The 22,573-nt window shown below is 42.6% G+C and overlaps 1 protein-coding gene across 1 annotated transcript in view; it reads left to right on the forward strand.

Moving 5' to 3' along the window:
- The window catches only part of CPAMD8 (C3 and PZP like alpha-2-macroglobulin domain containing 8), a 52,871-nt gene that overhangs the window by 29,422 nt on the left and 876 nt on the right, over window positions 1-22,573 (forward strand). Inside the window, exons 28-42 of the mRNA XM_075444129.1 lie at window positions 1,039-1,195; window positions 1,669-1,743; window positions 3,720-3,885; window positions 4,441-4,527; window positions 4,903-5,039; window positions 5,417-5,572; window positions 5,964-6,026; window positions 6,404-6,642; window positions 8,910-8,997; window positions 14,441-14,515; window positions 15,244-15,349; window positions 15,433-15,543; window positions 16,223-16,435; window positions 16,903-16,977; window positions 22,125-22,293. Of these exons, the coding sequence (XP_075300244.1) occupies window positions 1,039-1,195; window positions 1,669-1,743; window positions 3,720-3,885; window positions 4,441-4,527; window positions 4,903-5,039; window positions 5,417-5,572; window positions 5,964-6,026; window positions 6,404-6,642; window positions 8,910-8,997; window positions 14,441-14,515; window positions 15,244-15,349; window positions 15,433-15,543; window positions 16,223-16,435; window positions 16,903-16,977; window positions 22,125-22,293 (1,917 nt within the window). The remainder of the gene's footprint in view (window positions 1-1,038; window positions 1,196-1,668; window positions 1,744-3,719; window positions 3,886-4,440; window positions 4,528-4,902; window positions 5,040-5,416; window positions 5,573-5,963; window positions 6,027-6,403; window positions 6,643-8,909; window positions 8,998-14,440; window positions 14,516-15,243; window positions 15,350-15,432; window positions 15,544-16,222; window positions 16,436-16,902; window positions 16,978-22,124; window positions 22,294-22,573) is intronic.

Here is a 22,573-nt window from a genome sequence, read left to right on the forward strand (position 1 = left end):
TCATGGATGAAATGGAGTGGTATGGATTCATACCCTGAGAACTGAAGTGTAGGACCTTTTAGAGTCAAACAATATGAGAGCCAGAAATTATGAAACTGAGAAATCAGCTCATCTGGCTAATGTCCCCCTTAGGAAACCATGGCCTTTAAGATTGTACGTTACATCACATAGCGTGTTAGTTAACTGTAATGTCTCAGATGTAGTAGATTCTTGTCTTCATTCATTTGCTTGTGCTGTCACTTGGCTGCTTCATCTGCTCTGTATTTTGTTTTAAACTGATTTTCTTCATGAACTCATCTGAGGGGAAGTACCGCTTCTATGATGCTGCTGCCTCACTGTTTCTGAGATAGTGAACTTTTATCTCAGATCTGGTATCTGCTAGTCCCTAGATGTAAAATATGGTGACACAGAATTACTTAACACTTGAAAAATCCCCTGCCAGGCAGCATGCTTTCTACCCTCCCATTCCTCAGAGGCTTGTAAAATGAATGATTCAATCTCCCAAAGCTGGCCAGAGTTCGCACTTGTTGCATGTCAGAGGTTTAGAATTCCAAAAACACTCCTGTTGCTTTCTTAATTCTGTGTAAAGTCTAACATAGCCTCAGACTTTAGCAGTGGGTCTGGATTTCTTTTTTTTTTTTTTTTTTTTAAGACAGAGATAATTGGAAAATTTAATTCTCTCTTTTCTTTACAAGTAATTCCAGATTTATAAGGATATTGACTCTTAATTTAAAAGCTTTAATAATTTGGGTAGCAGATGAGCACCTATAAAAGGGAATGAATTTCAGAGTGTGTCATAACTAAGACAAATATATCTTCCAGTTACACTTCTCAATTTAATTTATTGACCCTTAATCCTGCTGTTATCCAGAAGTTTGGACAGGTGCTTTTATGTAACATTAATTTTTTTTAAACAATATGTGGTGTTTCCCCAACAAGATTTTTAAAATTGTGCTTTCTAAGAATGTTGTTTTCCCCTTACTGCTACATTATTCTGACTCTGTTTTCTCAGTAAAGATGATAAATTTGTATTTACAGGCTAACAGCTTTTGTCCTCAAGTCCTTTGCACAGTCTCGTGGGTTTATTTTCATTGACCCGAAAGAACTAACAGCTGCCAAAGACTGGATCATCCAGCATCAGAAAGAAGATGGTTCTTTTCCTGCTATGGGCAGGATACTAAATAAGGACATTCAGGTAAAAACTGTACTGACTCAAAATCATGCAACAGGTGCATTTTAAAAGTTATTATCAAAGCATGAAGTGATGCAATTTCCTTATGCCTAACAGGAATATTGCACTTGAAAGGATAGAATAGTACAGGAAGAACCAGGAGAATTTCAGTAGAAAAAGAGTCTCAGAACGTATCTGTGTGCTGTCCCATGAGAGTGGAAAGCAAGGCGTCAAGTCTTGCAGACACTCGAGAGTCATGTCTCGGCGTATGAAGTTGGGTGCATTGAGTGCGTTCTCAGGCTTTTGTTAGGGACGGAAGCTACAATGTCAGTTTGGGTTCCTAAATTTTGTACTCCTTATGTGCAAATCAAAAGAAGTTCTGTGATGCCACAACTTTTAGTAGTTGTAACATATTCTTTGTCTTGCTTCAAGACTCATTTTATCCGGTGTCCTTTCTGTAGTTTTCATCCAGTGGTTTGTGTTTGTTTGCTCTCCAGGGTGGAATCCATGGTAAGATATCCCTGACAGCTTATGTGGTTGCATCTCTTCTGGAAACAGGTGTAACTTCTGAGGTAACATAAATTTAGTTAAAATAGCTCTCACGTTCTACATAGTCTAAAAATTTTGTTTTATTTTTTTTAGACTTGATTTTACTGCTGTTCACTTTCAGAGGTTCTGTGCTCACTAGAATGATAAAATCCAGGTAGCCTTGAGATTATTCGAAAGTTAAGGAATCTGTTCTGAAGTTATTCAAGGTGATCTCCCATCCTTCAACCATCAGCTCAAGGATTATTCTATCAGAGCAAAACTCTTCCCTGCAATCCCAACCTCTCCCAGCAATGGCTGCAAAAAATATTTTTTGCCTTGTAATTCAAGGTATGAGTGCAGCCTATGCAGATACTGGTAGCTTGCCTATATATACTCAAACTTTAACTAGCTAGCTTAGTGCTAACAGCAGCGTAACCAGGGCTGCATAGGCTTTGGGGATCCAGGAAACTTTTGCAGTCTGCCTTTGCTACAGCGGCCAGAATGCTACTGCTATTAGATTACAGTATCTTTGGAGAGCTGCACTCCTGCAATGTGCTAGATTGAGGACTCTGGAGAAAAATGTTTCTCTTCTTTGGAACTAGACAGAACAGAAATGCTGCAGAAAAAGAAAGAATAGCTACATAGGAGCGTGCAATTACACTGCATAATTCTTGAAGTAGGAAAACAAAATAACTTCCAGTATAACTGGAGTTTTAGAGATTCCTTTGTAAATCTCAGGGTGAAAACAGTGCCCCCCTCCTCTGTCGTATTTTTGCCTGCATGCAGTTTCACTAGAATGAAGATGCTCAGGTAGCATCATAGTTAAACATTCCCACTGACTGTGACTGGGAAAATGTCCACTTGCAGATGCACTGAGCAAGTCACGAAAACAATTCTTTGTTTGCTCTTCAACAGCCGAGGAAAGAGTGGTGCTGGGCGGCAAGTGGTTCTGTACAGGTAGAACTGGAGGATTAAAATAGGAGGTGTAGTGGATGTTGCAGCATGTCTTGGTGATCTGCGCTCAGACAAAAGGATTGTCCATTCAGGCAAAACCCAGTGAGACTTTGAAACAGCCAGTGCAAACAGCAGTATCTATTCAGAAACTCTGTGATAATCTCAGCACTTCTGAGGGCATCCCTGTAGAGCTTAAAGAGTGAGACCATGCTGCTGCTGCATGCCGGTGCCCCCCTAACCCCTAGTTCTTGTTGGAGTGGAAGACCTTCAACCTTATTAAAATTAAAAAAAAATAAAATAAAATAAAATCCTCCAATGCTCCTAGAGTAACTTTCTGCCTCCCTGTCAGCAGTGTCACCCGTCTGAGAAGTGATGTGATGCTCTCTCTGGGCTGCTGTGTGTCAAGACAGCCCTAGCATTTTAATTTGCTGAAAGTGTAGTATGTGTGGATCTAATGGTTTTCCTAGAGGAGATTTGCAAGTGTTACTAATGATCTTAGCTAGGAAATGAGGAAGGGGAAGGTTAGTGCCACAGGGAAATCAAAGGAAACCAAATTACATCAAGTCCAATTAAATTGTTTCTATAAATTATCAGAGCCACGTTCCTACATGGTGAGGTCATTGAGGGAGTTAATAAAACATGTTTGTTGGCTGCAGGGACCCCTGGGAACCTTGGCCTTTATTATCCTCTGGCGTCTGCTAGACGCTCCAGAGTGTCAGGAACACAATCAAACATACAGTAGAGAGCTCGCTTCTGCTCTGTTCATCTGCTGCCTTGCAGGGTCATGAAATTTCTTAAACTTTAGGAGGGACTAAATGTGTCTTACTGTTAACCTAGATCATTCTTGCTGTGCTATTTGCTCTTTTTTTTGAATTTGTGATGCGTGACTTTTCTTAGGGAAAGAAAAGTGTTGGTGTTATTCTGCAGAGAGCAAAATGCATCTTTCCTGGTTTTGTTTTGTGTTGTTTTTTTTTTTAATGGACACAAAGTAATGAGAAATAAAGTTATTTTAACTTCTGAGATATAGAGGCTTGTAAGATGTCTGGGCTCTCTCCCCTAAATATAGGAAGAAAGCACAGCTGTTGACAAAGCCAAACACTTCTTAGAGTCCAACTTGTATTCAGCAGAAGATCCCTACACTACTGCCTTGGTTGCATATGCCCTGACACTGCTACACAGTCCCTCTGCTGCTGTGACACTGCGGAAAATGAACAGCATGGCTATTACACAAGGTACTGTGCTCCTGGGTCGAATCTGGCAAGTCCCTGAACTGGCAATCCTCTCCTAGGAACAAGCAAATAGTCCTTGCAACTTGAGTGATTATATTTGAGTTGCTTGGAGAGGGTAGAGCCAGTGAGATGAGGGCTTCCTCAGGGCACAATTTGACTTTGTAAGGCAAGAGTTTTCCTGAGCCTCAGTAGAGAGGGCTGAATACTTTAGTTCCACACATGCAGCTGGCGCTGAAGGAAGGCAAGCGTGCAGAGGCTCTGCAGTGTCCTTCCTGTCAATATGACAAAGCCTACCTTGTAGCAGATCACATTGCCTGATGGTGTCTTTTAATCCAAAATGCAAGGATTATGTAATTTGTCATGTTGAGCCATCTTTGTAATCGCAAAGAGAGCCTCTTGCCCAGGAGATGCTTGTCTAAAAGGAAGGACAGTGCGCTTCGGGGCATAAATCAGTTCTTTGAGTCAAGGCAATAGTAGAATTTGATTCTTCCCATATACAGAGGCTTAGCTGCAGTCCTGCCGTAATAACATACGTATTCCACTGCTCTATTTTTCTAGATGGCTTTACACACTGGAGCTTGACGGGAACTCTTGCTACTGATGAAGATACCTTCATGGGATTTAATGATGGTCTCTCTCAGTCAGGTACTTGTACCGCAAAGACAGAGATGAGGGAGTGGGCTGTAACAGCAGGCCACTGGCTGTGTGTATTCTAGTGAATTGTTTATATAATACATTTAATTTCCCTCACTTTATTTTTTTCCCTCTCCCCAGTCTGTTAGGATTTCTGGAGGGACACAAGGTTTTGGTCCCCAAAGAAAGCTTGGGTGCAGACATCTTTTAACTTCTTTTTTCTCTTCCTTTGTTTACTTCTACAGACTCTTAACTTTTTTATTATTTTTCAGTTAATGAATATTCATAGAATTATCTCTAGACCTGCCCAGGTCTCATTTCTAGATGTTTTTTGGTTTGTTGTTGGGTTTTTGTGTTGTTTATTTTAATCCCCCCCTTCCCTTTCAGTTGTTTCTGCAGAAGTGGAAATGACATCCTATGCCCTTTTGACGTACACACTTCTAGGAGACGTGGCCTCTGCGCTCCCAGTAGTAAAATGGCTTTCACAGCAAAGGAATGCACTTGGAGGATTCTCATCTACTCAGGTGGGCTGCCCCCGAAAAAGGTAGCTTCAATGCATGCGTAATCAATTATAGAAATCAATTGGTTCAGGAATGGTCAATGCAGAGTTTCCATCTAGAGTCTAGACAGAAACTGACTGTGTCCTGGTAAGAAGAAAAACTTTCCATTGATCTCTATTGCTTTCTTCTCGGACTGATAATTTGAAAGGAACCTGGACTTTGTCCTTACAGATGCCTTTGACAGAAAAAGCGAACAAAATCTGGTATTTCTTTTGCTATCTGAGTTAATAGGAAGATTCTAATTCCAGAAGCTGATGACTGTACAACACAGTGCTTGCTTGTAAGTTTACTGTGCTCCTGTATTCTTCGCTATTCTGATCTCCACCTGTCCTGATCCCCAGGACACATGTGTAGCTCTGCAGGCGCTGGCTGAATATGCTATCCTTTCTTATGTTGGAGGAGTCAATCTTACCATTTCCTTGGCTTCTACTAATCTAGACTACCAGGAGACATTTGAGCTTAACAAGATGAATAAAAAAGTCCTCCAGACTGCAGTGGTAAGTGGTTTTGTGTTGATGTAGCCAAATTTTTAAAGCGATCTGAGCTGGGTTCTGAATGACAACTCAGGTAAGTTTGGTAATGGTAAAAGCAGAAGGCAAACGCCAAGATCTTGGGATTTTCTAGGGTTTTATGGCTGGGTTCTGATGTGGAGGAGGCAGCAGTCAGTTTTTTCACCATAACTAGTGCCTGATGCTTATTTTGTGCTGCTGCTTGTTTCCACCATTATTAAATGCAGGTGGCTGAAAAGAGTAAGCCATACTCACTTCACTTGTGCAGTCTCCTTTATAACCAGAAAGATTTTTTTGTACAGAATAAAGCTAAAATTGATATTAATTTCCACTCTGAGTACCATGTCTTGTCTGTGTCTTAACTGTGGTTTCTCCCTAGATCCCCAGTATTCCAACGGGGCTGTTTGTGAGTGCCAAAGGTGAAGGCTGCTGTCTGATGCAGGTAAAGTTGCCATGGGGCTGGAGAAATTATGCGAGCAGATGGTCTCTAAACTCACAGTCTGTTTGCTACTTTTTTAATCCCAGTTTGCTGTGAGGAAGGAGTTACACTTTGAATTTCTCTCAAAGTAATGATACAATGTGGTGTTGCTTTAATTCAGAGCAGTAAATGTGATTGTACTCAGGTGAATCTGCTCTGGTACAGCTTTACCTATATATGTGTGTTGTAAAGCCTCTGTTGTCACTGTGCCCACCATTACCTCTCTCTGAAGAGATCTGGTGTTTATGCTGGTCTTTGGGGAACATTTGAGGATGCTATGAAATGTTGGGGTCTAATAAACTGCCCTGCTTTGTTTTGGTTTTCCCCCCTTTCTGCTGCAGATTGATGTCACTTACAATGTACCTGATCCTATTGCTAAACCAGCTTTCCAGCTCCTGGTTAACCTGAAGGAGCCAAAGTCAGAGCAGGATCTTCAAGCTCCAAATCTCCTGCGGTCTGTCTCTCCAGATGAAAATCGCTCTGAAGCCTTGCACAGAGAGAGGGCACTGGTGGATGATGATGACCCAGCTTCAGATCAAGACCATCGGGAATACAAAGTCATACTGGAGACGTGCACTAGGTAGGAAATGCCAATCTGCATCATGTCCTGCCTGTTTCTCAGAGACCAGTTTGCTGATCAGCACATCTATACCGATACATTCATCGATAAAGAAAAATAGCAAATTCTTTCTCGCTGCACTGTCCGTATCTCAAACAGCGGTGGTGAGGCTACCGCTTCACTCGACTCAAACAGCACAAGTCAAGTGAACAGCTCTGATGCGATTCATGGAAATGGAAAACTTTTGCTCCCTTATCAGTTTCTGTCTCCTTCCTTCCTGTAGAGGCAACGCCATACAGTGACTACAGTCCTGAAAACAGTTGCAGTGACTCCGGGCAAAGATGAGATCTTGTTATCTCTGGCAACACACTTGCTGTGTTGTTGGCAGATGCATTTCCTCGGATTCCCACAAGCCTGGGAAATCCTGGGCCAGGCAATTTTCAGCCTATGTGAATTCTTCCTCCCTCCAGTAACAACAGCCAGTGACGAGCAACTCAAACTCATCATCCAAAAGTTTGCTAGGGTCAGTCTGGCTGTATATAACACAATCTCACATTCTCAACCTCCTCTCCCCCTGCCTAAGCGTTGCAGCATGTGTTGGGGAGGTAGGCTTACAAAGTCTTGTCAGTCCCTTGAAGATGCCTGTAATTAAGGAGGCTGCCCTGCATCAACACAACCTTTCTGTTGTTATTTCTGAAACTTCTGCCCTGGGAATTGCCCGAGCAAAGACATAAATTTGAGAGGAAGCCCAGTCCAAGGAGATTGATTGCTTGGGAAAAAAACAAAAGCAAATTAAATCTTCCCTTTCCTCCCCTTCTTCCTGTAATGATGCTCTTTTAACTCCATCATCATCTTATTTAGGCAATGTGAATAGAGGAGTACATCTAAGGAAGACAATTAAAATATTTTGAGCTGGGAGTGTCCTTCAGAATGTAATTGTTTTAAGTATTGTCACACTCAGTGAAGTCCTTGCAGCACTCCCAAGGAGTTAGGGAGAAAACAGTATGGGAAATAGAGGGCTGATGTAACAGAGAGTGGGAGAAATGCAGGTAAAGGGATACTACAGGATTTTTTTAGGGAGTATGGTGTATGGAGTTAGAGTGGGACTAACAAGGCTTAATGCCTCTGGGAGAGTCAGCCCTGAACTGCCTTACACGGAGCCAACTGGATCTGTCCACAGACTGTCCCATGCCACTGTGGGCGTATGAGCTTGGGTGTGCCATTACACCCAGGCTGGCCCTGCCCAGAGCTTCACCACGCTCACACACCCGCCCTAGCTGTGGAGGTCTCCATGTATTGGCCTCCAAGGAGCCCTGCAGGAGCCGGTTCAGATCTGGCAAATTTGATCCTGGAAGCAGTGTACTGTGTTTTCTCAGTGCTGGGCATGAGCTAATAAGCCCTTCTGGGTCCAAGCTCATTGTCTTTGTGGTGCAGCTACACAGCAAACAGGTAAGCTGCCAAGGAGGGATAGTTTAGAGCTGACTATATATGTGAATGCAGAGAAAAGGAGCATTGTTCCGGAATTAGCAGGAGCTGCTTTGTCGACTCTTCTGCCATGCTGCAAGAAACTGAAATATTTTGCAGTGGCCCAAATAATTTTCTCTCCACCCCATCCTGTGTTGGTTTTTTTTATGCACGCTTCAACAGTAACAACTCTGAATTTCAGTGGTTGCTTGGAGTCTTCATTGCCATTGAGAAAGATGGTATAGGCAGTGAATTCTTTAACGCTATTAACTAGAGAGTGAGTTTGCTGACTCATTAGCAGAGATAGTTTTCTCAGTGTCAATTAGATGCTGGAGGAAAATGGCCATTTACAAAACCCCAGGGCTGAATGACTGCCTGGTACTGGGAAGTAACATTCCTCTTACACCACAATCCATTTACAGCCCTCCACTTAGGAAAGAACAGAAGTCTTTTCTACTCCAAGGGTTTATTTCCTTTTACTAAGTGCATTTTCTCAGTGATTAATTGAAAAATAAGGCAAGCAGCTCCACAGGACACTAGATCCTTCCTTCTGCTTTTCTGCCTCCATTTGCCTGGATATCTGCATCTCTGCCCTCTGTGAGTTGTGCTTAATTTTTGTTAAATAAAAGCAGAAAAGAGGATTTTGTAAAACCAAGTAGGGTGTGGCTTTCATCAAGTCCTTCAAAGCAGAGTAGATCCTTTTAATATTTTTTCCTCTGAAGTCTGTTTCAGTTGTTCTCCATCCTGAGTTGTCCATGTACTATTTGTTATCTTGAATCCTGAGGTGGTTTTCATTCTTTCTCTCTTTTTGTTCTCATGGGAAGATGGCTGCACTCTGGATCTTCTAACATGGCTGTCTTGGAAGTGCCCTTGTTCTCAGGGTTTCGTGCAGATATCGAGAGCCTAGAGCAGGTAAGATGTAATCAGAGTGCAAGGCATGATCTTGGGCCAGGACCTGGCGCTCTAATTGGCAGGGATTCCCTTTGGAGAGCAATAGGAAGCAAATGCCATTCAATGTCAGAGCATTGACCAACGAGATGCATTTCAACTAGGGGGGGAGATTTCACTTGTCAAAAAATATTTATCTGAAATTAGTAAACAGATGTTCTGAGCAAGATTAGCAAATGTTCCGAACATGGCCAAATGAAGGTTTATTACTGAGCACAGTGCGCAGTAATTAAATGAGACCTATTTGGAAATGCTGAAGTGAAAATGTGCTCTAACAGGAGCTGTTTATGGCTTCTTAGTGGGCTGTGTTATCTCCAACATCTGGATTCCATTTCTTTGGAGGCTCTGTGTCTTGGAATTTTTTGCCTTTTTTTTTTTTTTTTTCCCCTCCCCTTCTGGGAGAACATCGTGTTTATTGCGAGCCAAACTGAGGTGGACAGAATGTGCCTCTCACCCAGCCAGCCCTCTAGGGGAGATGAACTGGAGTCTTTAGCTTTGCTTTATATTTTGTGGAAGCATTACAGTGTAGTCACTTGGTGGTTTTTATGCTGCAAATGTTTTTTTAAGGACTGCTTAACTAAAGAGGTATAAAATCTTTGCATCCTTGAGAACTGGTAAAGAGCTAAAAAGTATTTTGCTTCCGAAAGATCTCTTCTGTTAATAACTTTATTATACTGGGAGGGGGAGGGATTTGGGGAAAGACTTTAAAAGTAGAATCATAGTGAAGACCAGGCAGTTTGACATCCTAATTCAAGGAAAAGTGCACATTGCTTTGTCTTCTCTAGGATTTCTCTTGATTTGGCCAATTCATAGATTTGGCCAATTTATAATATAAACACCGTTGCAATACTCTTGGAGAAAAGGACACCAATGTGTTCCTCTTCAGGAACTTACAATCCATGTCAAAAGCTGCTGTTAGATTAGTCTCCTGGGCTGTCACTGAAGCCAGAGAAACTTATGTATTAGTCCCTGAGAACTGTGTCCTTTCAGTGTTAGGGAACTGCACTGGGATACTGTTGTACAGAGATGTGTGTTTGATCAGATATGAAATTATCCCCGTAAGAGAAATATCAAAGTTATTTTATATCTGTTCACAAGCTGCCTGTTGAGAATTCTGTTTTCAAATGCATGCATGTAGAATGTATAAATTTTTATTTGCGTGTTGACCTTTGAGTCTGATATTCTCTCTCACGTGCAACAAACTGAATGTGGCTGTTCAATGAGGCACGACTACCAGTAGGATCTCTCTAGTATCCCTGTGGTAAGAGAAAGGAGGAAAATTAGGTGAAGGGGCATGTAGTGGGTTTGGTTACTATTTTATCTCCTCCTGCTGAAGGTGCCAGAGTGACAGTTGTTTGTACTGCTTTCAAGTAGGTTCTCTTTAATAGTAATTTATGTAAGTAAAGGCAGAAAAAATATGGATGGAAACCTGGCCTAGGACCAGAGAACTCAGTGAGACAGGAGAACAACAGGGTATCTTTATGGTGTTAAACCCATGGAATGTTTTATCAGCAGAGGAAAAGGCGGAGTAAAGGGAGGGAAGGAGTTGAAACAAAGAGTGCAAAGGGGTTTTCATTACAGAAGAACAGAAAATTCGTAAAGTAACAAATCCCTGTATTCCTTATTTTTCCTGAAAGCAGCTAAGAAGAAATTACAGAAATAGAAGCTCCCATTGTAAAAGGCAGTACTTAGTGAATATCTCCTTTACTGGTTTCAGCAGGGCACACAGAGTTTCTAGGCTGAGAGCCCTGAGAAGGTCCTGTAAGCTCATGTGTTACAAGGGACTGCAGAAGTTCTGCCATTCCAGTCCCTGGACTTTTTTCCTTTTTGCCAAGGCAGCTGTGCTCTGGTATGAGGCTTGTTTACATGGCTGGGCCAGACAGATGTCCCAGATGAAGACTTGTAAACCAAACATGCTTATTTTGTATTTACTTACTACTAAAAGGCAGCTATATGCAGCAATCTGCTGCTGTGCTGATGGTTTACACTAACCTGTGTTCAGGGCATGTTGTACATGTTCTGGGTAGCGGAAACACTGAAGATAATTGTGAATATATGATTAACACTAGGATATACTCTCTGCAAGGAAACTCTGATTCTGGTTCCACAATGAACTAGGCTGTATAATGTGTCTAAACGCTTTTTTTTGCAGTACCTCTTACTCTCTCTCGTTTACTAGTGTGTTGCTGTAATCCTTGTGCTCTGTGACACCAGCCTGCTTCCGATGTTTGGTTTCTCAGGGCTTCGGAGATCCTTCTGTCACATTCAGTGCCATCTTGCTGGTGCCTCAGCACTGCTAGTTCCTTGACCAGGTGCTTGTCAGCACTCCTAAATCAGAAACAAGCACTGAGCATATTGAAACTGGAGCAGAGAAACGGGGAGGCTTAACCGCACTGCTTGTGTGTCAGATAGTTGCATCAGTGTCTGGGAAGCATCATGCATCAGCTTCATACCCTTCCTCCATTCTGTCATATCCCCGAGCCTGGCCTGGATGGAAGCAGTCAGAGCATAAAAGCAAGCCGCCCTGCTGCTGCACAGGAGTTATTTTCTTGAAGCTGAATGAGCTCTCCAGCACATCAGGCTTTCTCTCGTGCTAAGCAGATCAGCTGGTTGTGCTTTCCCTGGTGGCATCTTGTTGCCTATCTGAATCTCATGTTCCTGCCTGTATGGGTAGAGAAGCAACAGAGTCCCGGCGTAGCCCCATCTGTCAGGGTCTCTGGGTGTACGATAACAGGTGATTTGTTTTCCTTTCTCCCCCTGTTTTAATGAGAAAAGGAGCTGATTCTCTTTCTTAATGGGTAAGGCTGAGCTCCTGCAGCACAGGGCTGATCCGTGTTAAGTCCTTGCAGATCTCGGGAAGATGTCAGGTCCTTCAGGCAGCGCGTACTTCTTCAGTGCTTGTAAGATACAAAAAGATGATTGAAAACCCACCGTTTTGAAAGGTCTTTGAGCAAAAGACCATGTAGTTGGTGCCTCAGTTTGGAGAGAAGATTCTACATTTGGGATTCAATACTGGGCAGTCTATTTCTGTAACCAGAATAGAATTATTTCCTTTGGGCAGCAGGAGATTTTGCTAAATTGGGAAGGATATTGCATCTTCAAGGGACAGCATTTCCCTTGAAGAGCTGAATTCCATCGTTCTTATTGCAGAAGCTCTTTGCATCTGTAAAAAATGTAGGGACAAAGCTCAAGCATAGGTACGTGTAGGCACTGAAGATGCAGGTACAATCCCTATGATTTATTCACAGCCATCAAATGTGTGTCAAAATCATGTTGACAAAAATTTAGTTCTTCCACTGAAGACCCAGTACTAGTTTTGTTATGTACTTTGGACATCAGCTTCAGCACAGACCAGTCCTGTCATTCCCACTGCTGCGTTTTCTTGTTACCCTGGCCATTTCCCTCTCCTCCTGGTGAGGAGGGGCAGGGCTGTAAATCAGATTTCCTTGTTTGTTGTTTGCCCTCACAAGGGAGCAGTGTGCGCAGAGCGGACCCACGTGCAGTTCTGGGGCAGTGATGGTTAATGAATGCTCTGTTGCATGATGAGGGCAGCCCCTCTGGCTGTGCAGCCACAAATCCTCCTAATAATGCTGGGTGTCGACAAGGTCAGGAGGTCACCACAGGCTGGTATATATCAAGCTTCACCAGAAAAATGCAACTTTAGCTGAGCTGAGCATTTCCCGGTGGCGCCAGCCTCTCCGAGCCCTCATAAAAGGACTGTCTGCAGCCATCTACTGCTGAGTAATAACAGCCACCATCAGGCCCCTAAAATTATAAGGACAAATTAAATTGGCCCTTTCCATATTGTGTGGGACTTAAACACATGTTCCTTTGCTTGTTACAGTAATAGCAGGAAGCTGTGTGCAGGGTTTTACAACTAGAAGCACTATGCTGAAGAAATTCACAGTTAAAGCTGTTGGTAGCAGATTTGGGCAAATTTCAGTGGAAATGCTTTTTGCTTCATGTCATGCTTTCTAACACATAATAATAATAATTCTTTGTTCTCTTTCCACAGAGTGTTCATTCTAAGATCTCAAAATAACTTAGGAATGTTAAAAAAAAAAAAGCCAAGAAAATATTATCACTATCTCACAAATTGAATTGTCTGACAGAGAGATTAAAGCAATAGGACAGTTTGGAGAATAGAATTAAAGTTAATGCTCTGGCCCTTCCTCTGCTACCCAAACTGGGATTAAAACCCAAGAGTCCTTTTCCACAGATCATCATCCTCCTCATCTTCTGGATTAAATGTTTTTCACGTGATAGATGTGTTCGGAATACAATTTATCAAAATAGTAGTAACTGATTGACTGATCAAGTACATACAGCATGACAGTCATTGTAAGATTGAGACGTTAGTATACCAAATTTGGAAAATCATAGGAGTAACTCTTTTGGAAATTTGAAACCAAAATTTAGTAGAATTATATCAGATGGTAGCATTTATATTGTGGCGGTGATTCATTAGCATTCTGTACTAGGGAGATAGTTGCTAGATTCTTTAAGGTGGTGCAGTAATTCCATAAACGAGGGCTCTTGCACTTTCCTCAGAAGACCGTGATCGTGGTATACGTACAGACCTGCTGTCAGCATAAGGAAATGAGCTAGAGCATTTCTACACATGGCTGGGGTAGATTAGGGACAGTAGCAACCTAGATGCAGGACACAGATTGTGTTCCGATACTCCTTAGATATGCAGATTGTCCCAATAAATAAAAATCCTAAGAAGAGGTAGTCTGTGGGCCTGACTGGTACAATGCAAGTTACAAGTCCACGGGCCTCAGAGGGAGAGAAGGTGAGCAGCAGAGGCCTGGCCTGACCCCGTTGCTTGGAAGGGAGGATGCCTAAGGCACTTTCAAATGGCTGCTCTTTTCAAATGCAAGGATTAATTTTCCTGGCAGAAGAATGTTTTGGATTTTTCAGCTGATGGGAGAAGAGGCCCTTTAATACCTGGTATGATTCAGCAGCATAATTCCCTGGCGGTCTGAAGGAGTGTAAATAAGAGACTTTACTGAGTGTTTGGGGGTCTCTGAGGTCCTGCTTGAGCCTTGGTACTGAAAACAACCAGAGAGCTATTCAGTGAGATTATGGATGATGTGTCAGGCACAGTCTGGGGGAGATAGATGCACCAGGGAGCAGGAAGAACACACAGCACGGTGCACCTTGCAAGCATTCCTTCTGTGAAAAGAACACAGATGGATTTTTTCCTCAGTTGAGTGACAGCAACTGCAATCCTCTTTGCGTTTCCCCTCTCTTGTACTGAAACATCCTTTTCCAGCAGAAGAAATTCCTGGGTTTTACTGTCTGATCATTTTTCTAAGCAGTCTAAAAATCTTTCCTCTTCTCTAATTTCAAACTGTTTTCTATAAAATGCCATAAAACTAAACATGTGGATTTTTTTCCCCAGTTATTGGTGAACAAGCAAATTGGATTAAAAAGATATGAAGTGGATGGAAGAAAAGTCCTTTTTTATTTTGATGAGGTAATGACTTTGTTTCTTATAATTCTATTGCTTTTCAATGAAAGGCACATGACCAGTGGATCAGGCATCGATGCAGTGCATTGGTGTTGGTGGTCCCTCACAGACAAGGATCACCCTGCAGCTTTGTGGCTAGTTGCTTGAGCCTCTTTTGAGGCAGGTGGGTGTTGTGGTTTTGGTTGGACACCAAAGCTTCATAGAGGCAGGTGATTAGCTTCAGCCCGTATACAATTTCTGGGTAAATATCACTTAGTTTTTGCCACAAAATAATCTCACCTTCAGGTACAACTAGCATTGCTAAAGGGATGGAGTAAAAATGCAGTCTAATTTGGATCTCACAGTGCATACCTGAGAGTGGAAGATGAGATGTCTCCTGGCTTGGTCATCAGCAATAAATTGTTAGCTAATTGTATTAGCAAGCTGGCTGATGACAGGAGTGGTGTTAGGTAAGCCAGAAAATACAGCTTGAGTTTCAGGCTTGACTTTCTGAGCCTGTTGTATGGCAAGTATGTGCTTTAAAGGCCAGAGTAGAGTATTGTGTATTTTAATTTATCTTGTTTGGCTTTTATTCATTGTCTTTGTCTCTGTACCTAGTAGTGGAGGTGTCTTTGTTCTCCCCAAGTGTCAAGCACAACGTGTTACATTAGGGGCACATGCTACATTTATTTGTCTCTCTCTTCACTTAAAGTGCAGTTTTTGTTACAATGAGTCTTTTACATAATTTCCTACAGATTCCTAGCCAGTGCATGACCTGTGTAAAGTTTCAAGCTTATAGAGAGCATATAGTTGGGAAAACAGCTCCTGTTCCTATCAAAGTGTATGATTACTATGAGCCAGGTATGTGCCTGTTTGATTTTTGCCAGCGTTAGAGCTCTAGACGTAAGACTCAGTTGTGATTTTTCATTCTTGCTGGCCTGCAGCTTTTGAAGCAACTCGTTTCTACAACGTGAGTGAAAACAGTCCCTTGGCTCGGGAGCTCTGCGATGGGCCAACGTGCAATGAGGTGGAAAGCTCAGCCAGCCAATGGGTTGGTAAGTTGCACCAAAGCCAAGCAGATTTTTTGGAAAAAGGGAGCCTACAGACATACTTTCCAGGAGTTCAGAACTCACAATTATATTTAGAAAAATGCTCTATTGCACTATCTGTGTTAGTGGAGGTTTTACAAAGGTTTGTGGGATAGCAGTATGAAACTTCTGACAGCCAGACCAACGTAGTCTGCTCTTCAGTCACCAAAGTGACTATTACTTGCCTCAGAGGCAAGATATAACGTATGATTCTGGAAGAACCTGCACAAGGTGAGGTGTATTAATAAACATGAAGATAAAAACTCTTTAAAGTGCAGTTTTGTTTTCTTTCTCTGAAGTATCTTGCAATAGAGTTTCACAATTAACTGTAGGAAGATTGAGCAATTTCATGCATCAGTGAAAGGAATAACTTTCCCCAGAAACTGTATGTTCCTTTCTATCCTCTGTGCCTTACAAAAAACTTGCTTTATCCTATATCTGGAACTGCTGCAATATGATTATTTCAGAAAGACAGCTTTCTTCCCAGAGCTTTTTATTCTACCAAGGCTGTAAATTCCTATGAGAAGCCTGAGGGGATTCAACATGAAAATGTACATCAGAGAAATAGAAGAAAATTGACACTCCATCTTCCCCTTCCCCATGCGATGTAAAAATACTGCTTTGGATGTTTTTGTTTGCTTTTCAGGTTTTGTTCACTCTGGACCGTGCAATAACATTTTTGGCTGCTTGGAGGATGAGTATTTTGAGCAGTGCATGTGTTCGCGAGACTGTGGCTACGATGGGGAGCCGGTGTGTGGATCCGATGGACAGATTTACCCGAACCATTGCCAGATGGAAGTAGCATCGTGCAGGAATAATACAAGGATAGAACAGATGCCCATGTCTCAATGTTCTGCGTGTAGGTTTCATTCAGTTCACTTTTCTGCTATGATCTAGTTGCAGAACACTATAAATCCTCGTCTAAGCAAATAATAATTACATACACGTTGTAGGGGAAAAAAGGACAATTCACAAGCTTCTAGGTATTATTTTGCTATTCTCACTACAGGGGATTAAATTATAAGAGCAGCTGCCTTCCTGCTTAGATCAGAATAACTGTTTTTGTGTTCTCGTGAATACATGTTTTACCAATCAGAATGAACTTCAGAGGAAATTAGTCGTACTGTTTTATCTGAAGTGAATAATCCTACATAAAAATGACATCCATGAAATGTAACTTTCTCTGGAGATTCTGCATGGGCTTTCAAGATGTGCAGTGTAGTAGCTCAGCGAACAGAGTATGCCACCTCTGGAAATGCAAACATTTTCTGGAAATTCATTAACAAATTTTATGACCAGTGCATTTATTTTTCCTTTTGTATACAGCCAAGAATTTGCCAGAAGAAAGGGAGACACACTCCCACACAGTTGAGCAACCTGGTGTTCAACAGACTCCAGCAGGTAGTACCATACCTTTGCATTTATCCAAGACCTTTTTCTTTAGCAAGGTTAAAGCTTATCCTATCACTGTATAAAAGTATATGTGGCTCTTAAGCGTGTTTAAGTAAAGATGCTGAATTTCTTCATCTTTTCTAAAAGACAGAACATTCAGAACTCAGAAAAAATGAAGAGGTCATGGAAACTTAGGATGATAGCTATTCACCAACAGACTAGCTCTTCTAGTCCTTTTCCTTGCAGGAAATCTTGCGTGATACCTGCTCTATTCAGTGCACATGCAAGATTTGGGTAATTGTTCATCAGGAGTGGGCAAGTGACCCTCCTGTTTTCTCAGCCTTGGTATGTTTGAACAACACACACTCTGTCATCTGTTCTTCAACATTAAACTGGAAATTTCACATTTAAATCCAGGCTGATGTAATGTGTTTCAACAAACAACTGAACAGGACCTGACAACAGACCAAACCATTGCAAGAGCTAGAATCCAGGTGGATTAACTTTGTCTCTAGCAGTTCTGTGCAAAAATTGAGCTGGCAGTCTTGATTCTCTCAGAGCTGCTGTTTGGAATAAAGGGCCTTAGTGAGCCAAAAGGTCAGTAGATGGAATAGCCAGGAATCTGGCTGCTCATTTTATTTGGTGCTTGTATTCATACACTTTTTTCCAAGACTCATGTCGAACTTGCTCATGGCTCACAATAAATCTCACCAAGAAGCAGTGGAGGGTCAATAGAATAGTTTGTTTCATGCTGTTTCTAGTAAATAAACTGGACTAGATTTTTCCTGGCTGCTTTCCACTCATTAATTTTCCCCTGGCCTCTAACTTTCCTAACAAATCGGTAAAGACTCTGTGCCTTCTCATGTCCTTGTGCACCAGAGTTCAGGCTAGCATATGTGCAACATGAGAGACACCATCTTGTTCTTTGCCCTTCCTCTGCTCTGCAGAAATTGATGGACAGTTTTCTGATGAAGGTGTAAAAGCATGGTGAATATTCCATCGTGACTGTTTCTATAGGTCATTAGTCTTACAGTGTTTACACAGAATCACAGAATGGTCGGGATTGGAAGGAACCTCTGTGGGTCACCCAGTCCAAGGCCCCTGCCGAAGCAGGGTCGCCTACAGCAGGCTGCGCAGGACCTTGTCCAGGCGGGTCTGGAATATCTCCAGAGAAGTTTAATGTCTCTCCTGTTTTCCCTCCCTTTTTTTCTGGACTTAGTGTGACTATATGTATATATATCAGATTGCTTCCTGTTGGAATAGCTGAAATGAATGCTTGTTGCCTTTTATTCTGTGCAAATGCTATGTACTCAGCATGGAAACTCTGTTTGCAATCTGAACCCTTCAAAGCAACATTCCCAAACTGCTCTGTAGGGCACTGCTGGTATGCAAGGCCATGCTAAGTGTTTTGCTGCTGGTCTACAAAACGGGGCTGCAGTTACATTATTTTCAAATAAAAATTTGATAGTAAACATATGGTTACCTGGGAAAAAAATTGTGGAACTTGATGGTAGTCCACAATCCAAATATTTTCAGAACAGTGTTTCTGAAATAATCTACTTTAAAGTATCTGGCTAAGAAAAATAACCCTCAGGTTTCTGTTCTAAACAGACAAAAGCAATGTTGGCTTAGTGGGCTTATCAATAAGAGCAAAAGTGGAAATTCTGATTTATTTTGTGTGTGTGGCATTTTTATACAGATGTTACATTAACAAACCTGTATGCCATAAGGGTGTGTTTGTCAAAGCACAAGCATTTAGAGTTGGCTTTGTTCTAGGATCTGTGAGTGTTCGAGTTGAGAGCCTCCTGGAAGGCAGATACTCCTCTGAACTGAGCTGTCCAAGCAGCCATGGCAGAGTGAGCATTCAGAAATAAAACTGACTAAATCCTGCATCAGGAAAAGCGCCCAGCATGTGATTTTCATTAATCCTCTAGGCTCCTCTCAGGTCAGCCACACGGTACATGAATCAAAGTTTAACAAATGAATGAATCCCTCCTTACACACGGGTCTTATTTGGACTCACTGGTTTGTTAGCACTGAAGCATGTGATTGGTTTAAGTCGGCTCAGGTGCTCTGGGTTTCTAGTGAAGGTTCTGATGAGCCATGTGTAAATCTGTGATTTCCTAAAAGGATGCAAAACTCCAGGAGCCAAATCAAGCTTAGGGCAGGTTGGTGAAACTGCCTCAGTGTGTTAATCTTCAGGAAATACCATTTTCTTGGAGAACCGCGTGGTGTTTATATTGTCTGAAATCCTTCTGCATTTGCCATATGACTTGTGCAGGCTCGGCTTGGTTTGATCGATGCTTTCGTTGTTAGCTCTTGTCTATGTTACCCCAGCAATGGAAACGATGAGAGCCAGCTTCCTTCCAGCAAACAGTGGGGAACTTCAAAATGTGTTCGGGCTCACTCTGGCGAGCAGGCTTGCACTGTAGTTCTATATACACCAGTGAGTTTGCTAGAATAAACAACAGCTTTCGAGTTATGCTACTCAGAGTAAGCAATTGTATATAGAAGTTCCTGAAAAATCAGGGTGCAGTGCTTCTTGCAGCACCTAGCTATTGTCAAAGCACTTTAAAATGCTTTTCAAAGTCTGCAGCAGATGATGCAGCAAGTGAGGCAGAATGGCTGAGGTTTGCTCTTAAAACTGTAGCCTGTTCTTGTACAGATGGGTAGATCTGCTTCGCACCTTTAGAAATGTTCTCTTGGCTGAGAGGGAAGTGTTCGGGGTGACAGGACTCAACTGAAGTGAAAGCCAAGGAGGGGCAGTCATGGCTGAATCCCCTTCCTCAGCTGTTCTCACAGGTGAATTGCTGAGACTCAGAGGGATGGAACAGGTTTTTGATGAGTAGCATGGACCCACCTCTGCCTCTAAGCCTTGAAGCTCTGCCAGTATGGTTTCACAGCCTGTTCCAGCCATAGTTGTTTGGACTGAAAGCTCCTGGAGCAGGATTTTGGTTGCTAACTGGACTGTCAGTATCTCGAGTGCCTTTCTGACTGTGGCTTTCCTGAGAATCGTTGTCATACTAGGCTACAAAAAGATGAGTGGATTTCAGAGCCTCAGGAATCCTCGGTAGCTCTGATACCATCTCTCTGATGAAGTGGTGCTTTGCTTCCATAGATCATTAAGGCTCTTCTGAAATTGCCTAGATCTTCTCTACCAAAAGTGCTAAACGGGTAGCCGACAGTGGTGGAAGACAGTATGTTGATGTCATGGTAATGTTGTGATTCTACACATGTTTGGTGGAAGAGCAGTGTCCAGGTGTGGTGCAGTGGTCCTCAGTGGTGTCGGTGCTGCTGTGGTGTTGCCCCCTGCGCTGCTTGGAGCCGGCAGCCCACCCAGCTACAGGCTGCCTGACCCAGCAGCTCGAGCCATGCTCTTTGTACAGTTCTGCTGTAGCACTTGCAAGGGCTGGTAGCTGGAAGAAAATTCTTGGTGGAATTATGATACTTTCATGTGGTGGTGGTGGTACTATTTTTTAAAAAAATTAAATGCCATCACCCATCACTAGCTCCTAACAGGAACATCAGAGCGAACTCTGCTTCCAGGTGGAGTCAACGCGCAGCGCTCCCTGGCAGCCGCATTATTCGCAGAACTGCAGTGCTTTTAGGACTGATTGAACGGGCAGCAGGCCATTTTTCCTTTCACCCCATCGGTGTTCAGCAAACATTGGCTTAGGCACAAACATTTGGAGATGGGGGAGTGGTTTGTGTGCAACAGGAAATGTCGGCCTTTCGTCTTTGCTTTGACTCCAGTGGTGCATTCCTGGGAAGAGCGAGGTCTGTGATGTTAATTCTGTCCCTGGTGGACAGCAATCATCCATTCATAGAACGAGCTCATGATCTGGCAGATGCTCACATGGAGAAGTCCAAGAAGAAGTGAACACAGAGACTGACTCCGCTTTCAGGCAAGCGTTCCCTTACCTAGGGCTAAGCCTGTTGCTGGGAGGATGTGGGAGGCATCAGGGAAGAGCCTTCAGATATTTTATTTCCAGAGAATAAACACTTTCAAAGACCTTGATGAGTGTTCGTCTTAAATAAAGCCAATTTTGCAGGGGAGGGAAGGAGGGGGATTTTTCCTCCCTGCAACAACTGTGTTTCAGTGATTGCTTTGGTTTGGATTAGAGCTGTGTATACTGAAAGCAAACAGGAAAGATGGACAGCTGAGCTGGCTCGAGGAACAGTTTAGAAAACAGGGACCTACTGGTGTTCCTAGAAGTTTTATCTTGCACTCTTACCCTCTGAACAGTGAGCAATCACCCAGCATAGAGAGGCAGAGCCTGTTTTAAGTGAGATATGCACTGAGTGACCGACCTGCCAATGTCTTAGTGCAGACTGGAGTGAACGCACGGAGGATAAACCCATGTGCCTGCCTGTGATGTGAACGTTCCTACCTTAAACAATGGAAGGTTCTCAGTAGTATGTGGCTGTGCTAAAGCAGACATAGCTACTGCTATTTAAGGCTGAGGGAGAAGCAAATGACTTTGATGTAGGCTTCTGGCCTATTGTGCCAAAATTTTCATTCTTCTTGGGTTGAAAGGAAATCTGGCTGCTTACACTGATCTTTTTCGTGAAATGCACCAAGTAAACTGCTCCATCGCGCTCTGCCCTCTAGCTTTGTAACTTGCTTTTATAAAATGATGCCTAAAAGAGCACAAACGTTTCACATCTTCATATAGACTGGTCTCTTCTTAACTGAGGTATGTGGCTTAGACCTAGTCAAAGGAGAGAGGTGTATTTTCAGGGTGCAGAGTAACTCATCTGTGACACCTGGTGATCCCAGAGATACCTCTTACTTTTACCTTACTATGCAGGTCTCAGGGTGAACTCGTTCCTAACTGAAGTACCTCAGTTAATTAGATACTTTAAAATGAGACTTTGAGGTTTTTCCAAATTACATGGCCCTTTTTGCCAGTGCCCAGGTCTCAGACTGGGAAATTGAAAACTCTGATTTACAGCAGCTTTTCTCCTTGCATGTGAATCTAAGCATGCCCGAGGATGTCCTTTGACGTGTAAGCACTCGTTCAGCCCCTGATTTGCCTCCCTGATTAAAATTCCTTTCCGCTTACACCATTCCCCTTCTTTGTGATGCAATATGTGATGCCAAAAAGCAGTTTCTTTGGCTAAAGCACAACCTGAGACTCTGGTTTCCTTCCCAGCAGAGGAAGGCCCTCCGCCACAGACAGATCTGTCTTACTACTCCTATGAATATGACCCAGACCCCTATGCCTCAGAAGCTGACGTTTTTGAGATCGTGGCAGAACTGACAACAGCAAGCACGTTAAAAGAAGTGGACAAGATTCAGGAAGAAGTGACCACGGTAGAATGGTGAGCAGGGGATCATACATCTGGTTCATAGTAAATCATGTCTTGGGTCAAATGTATTCAGTTCCTTGAAAGGGGCATTCTTACACCTGACTTGCTAACCTCTTTAGCAAGGAATCGGCAGGAACAAGGTCTTGCTGGCGCAGCATATAAGAGTCTTTGTGACCCGAATGTCTTCATCTCCAGCAGAATAAAAAGTGACCTTTTAAGCTTTTCTCTGCCCAGCCCCAGTGATGTTTCACAAAGATATGTAAAGGAAAAGTGACTTTTCTTCATTATGGTC

Source organism: Opisthocomus hoazin, chromosome 27 (assembly GCF_030867145.1).
Source record: "Opisthocomus hoazin isolate bOpiHoa1 chromosome 27, bOpiHoa1.hap1, whole genome shotgun sequence".
NCBI lineage: Eukaryota > Metazoa > Chordata > Aves > Opisthocomiformes > Opisthocomidae > Opisthocomus > Opisthocomus hoazin.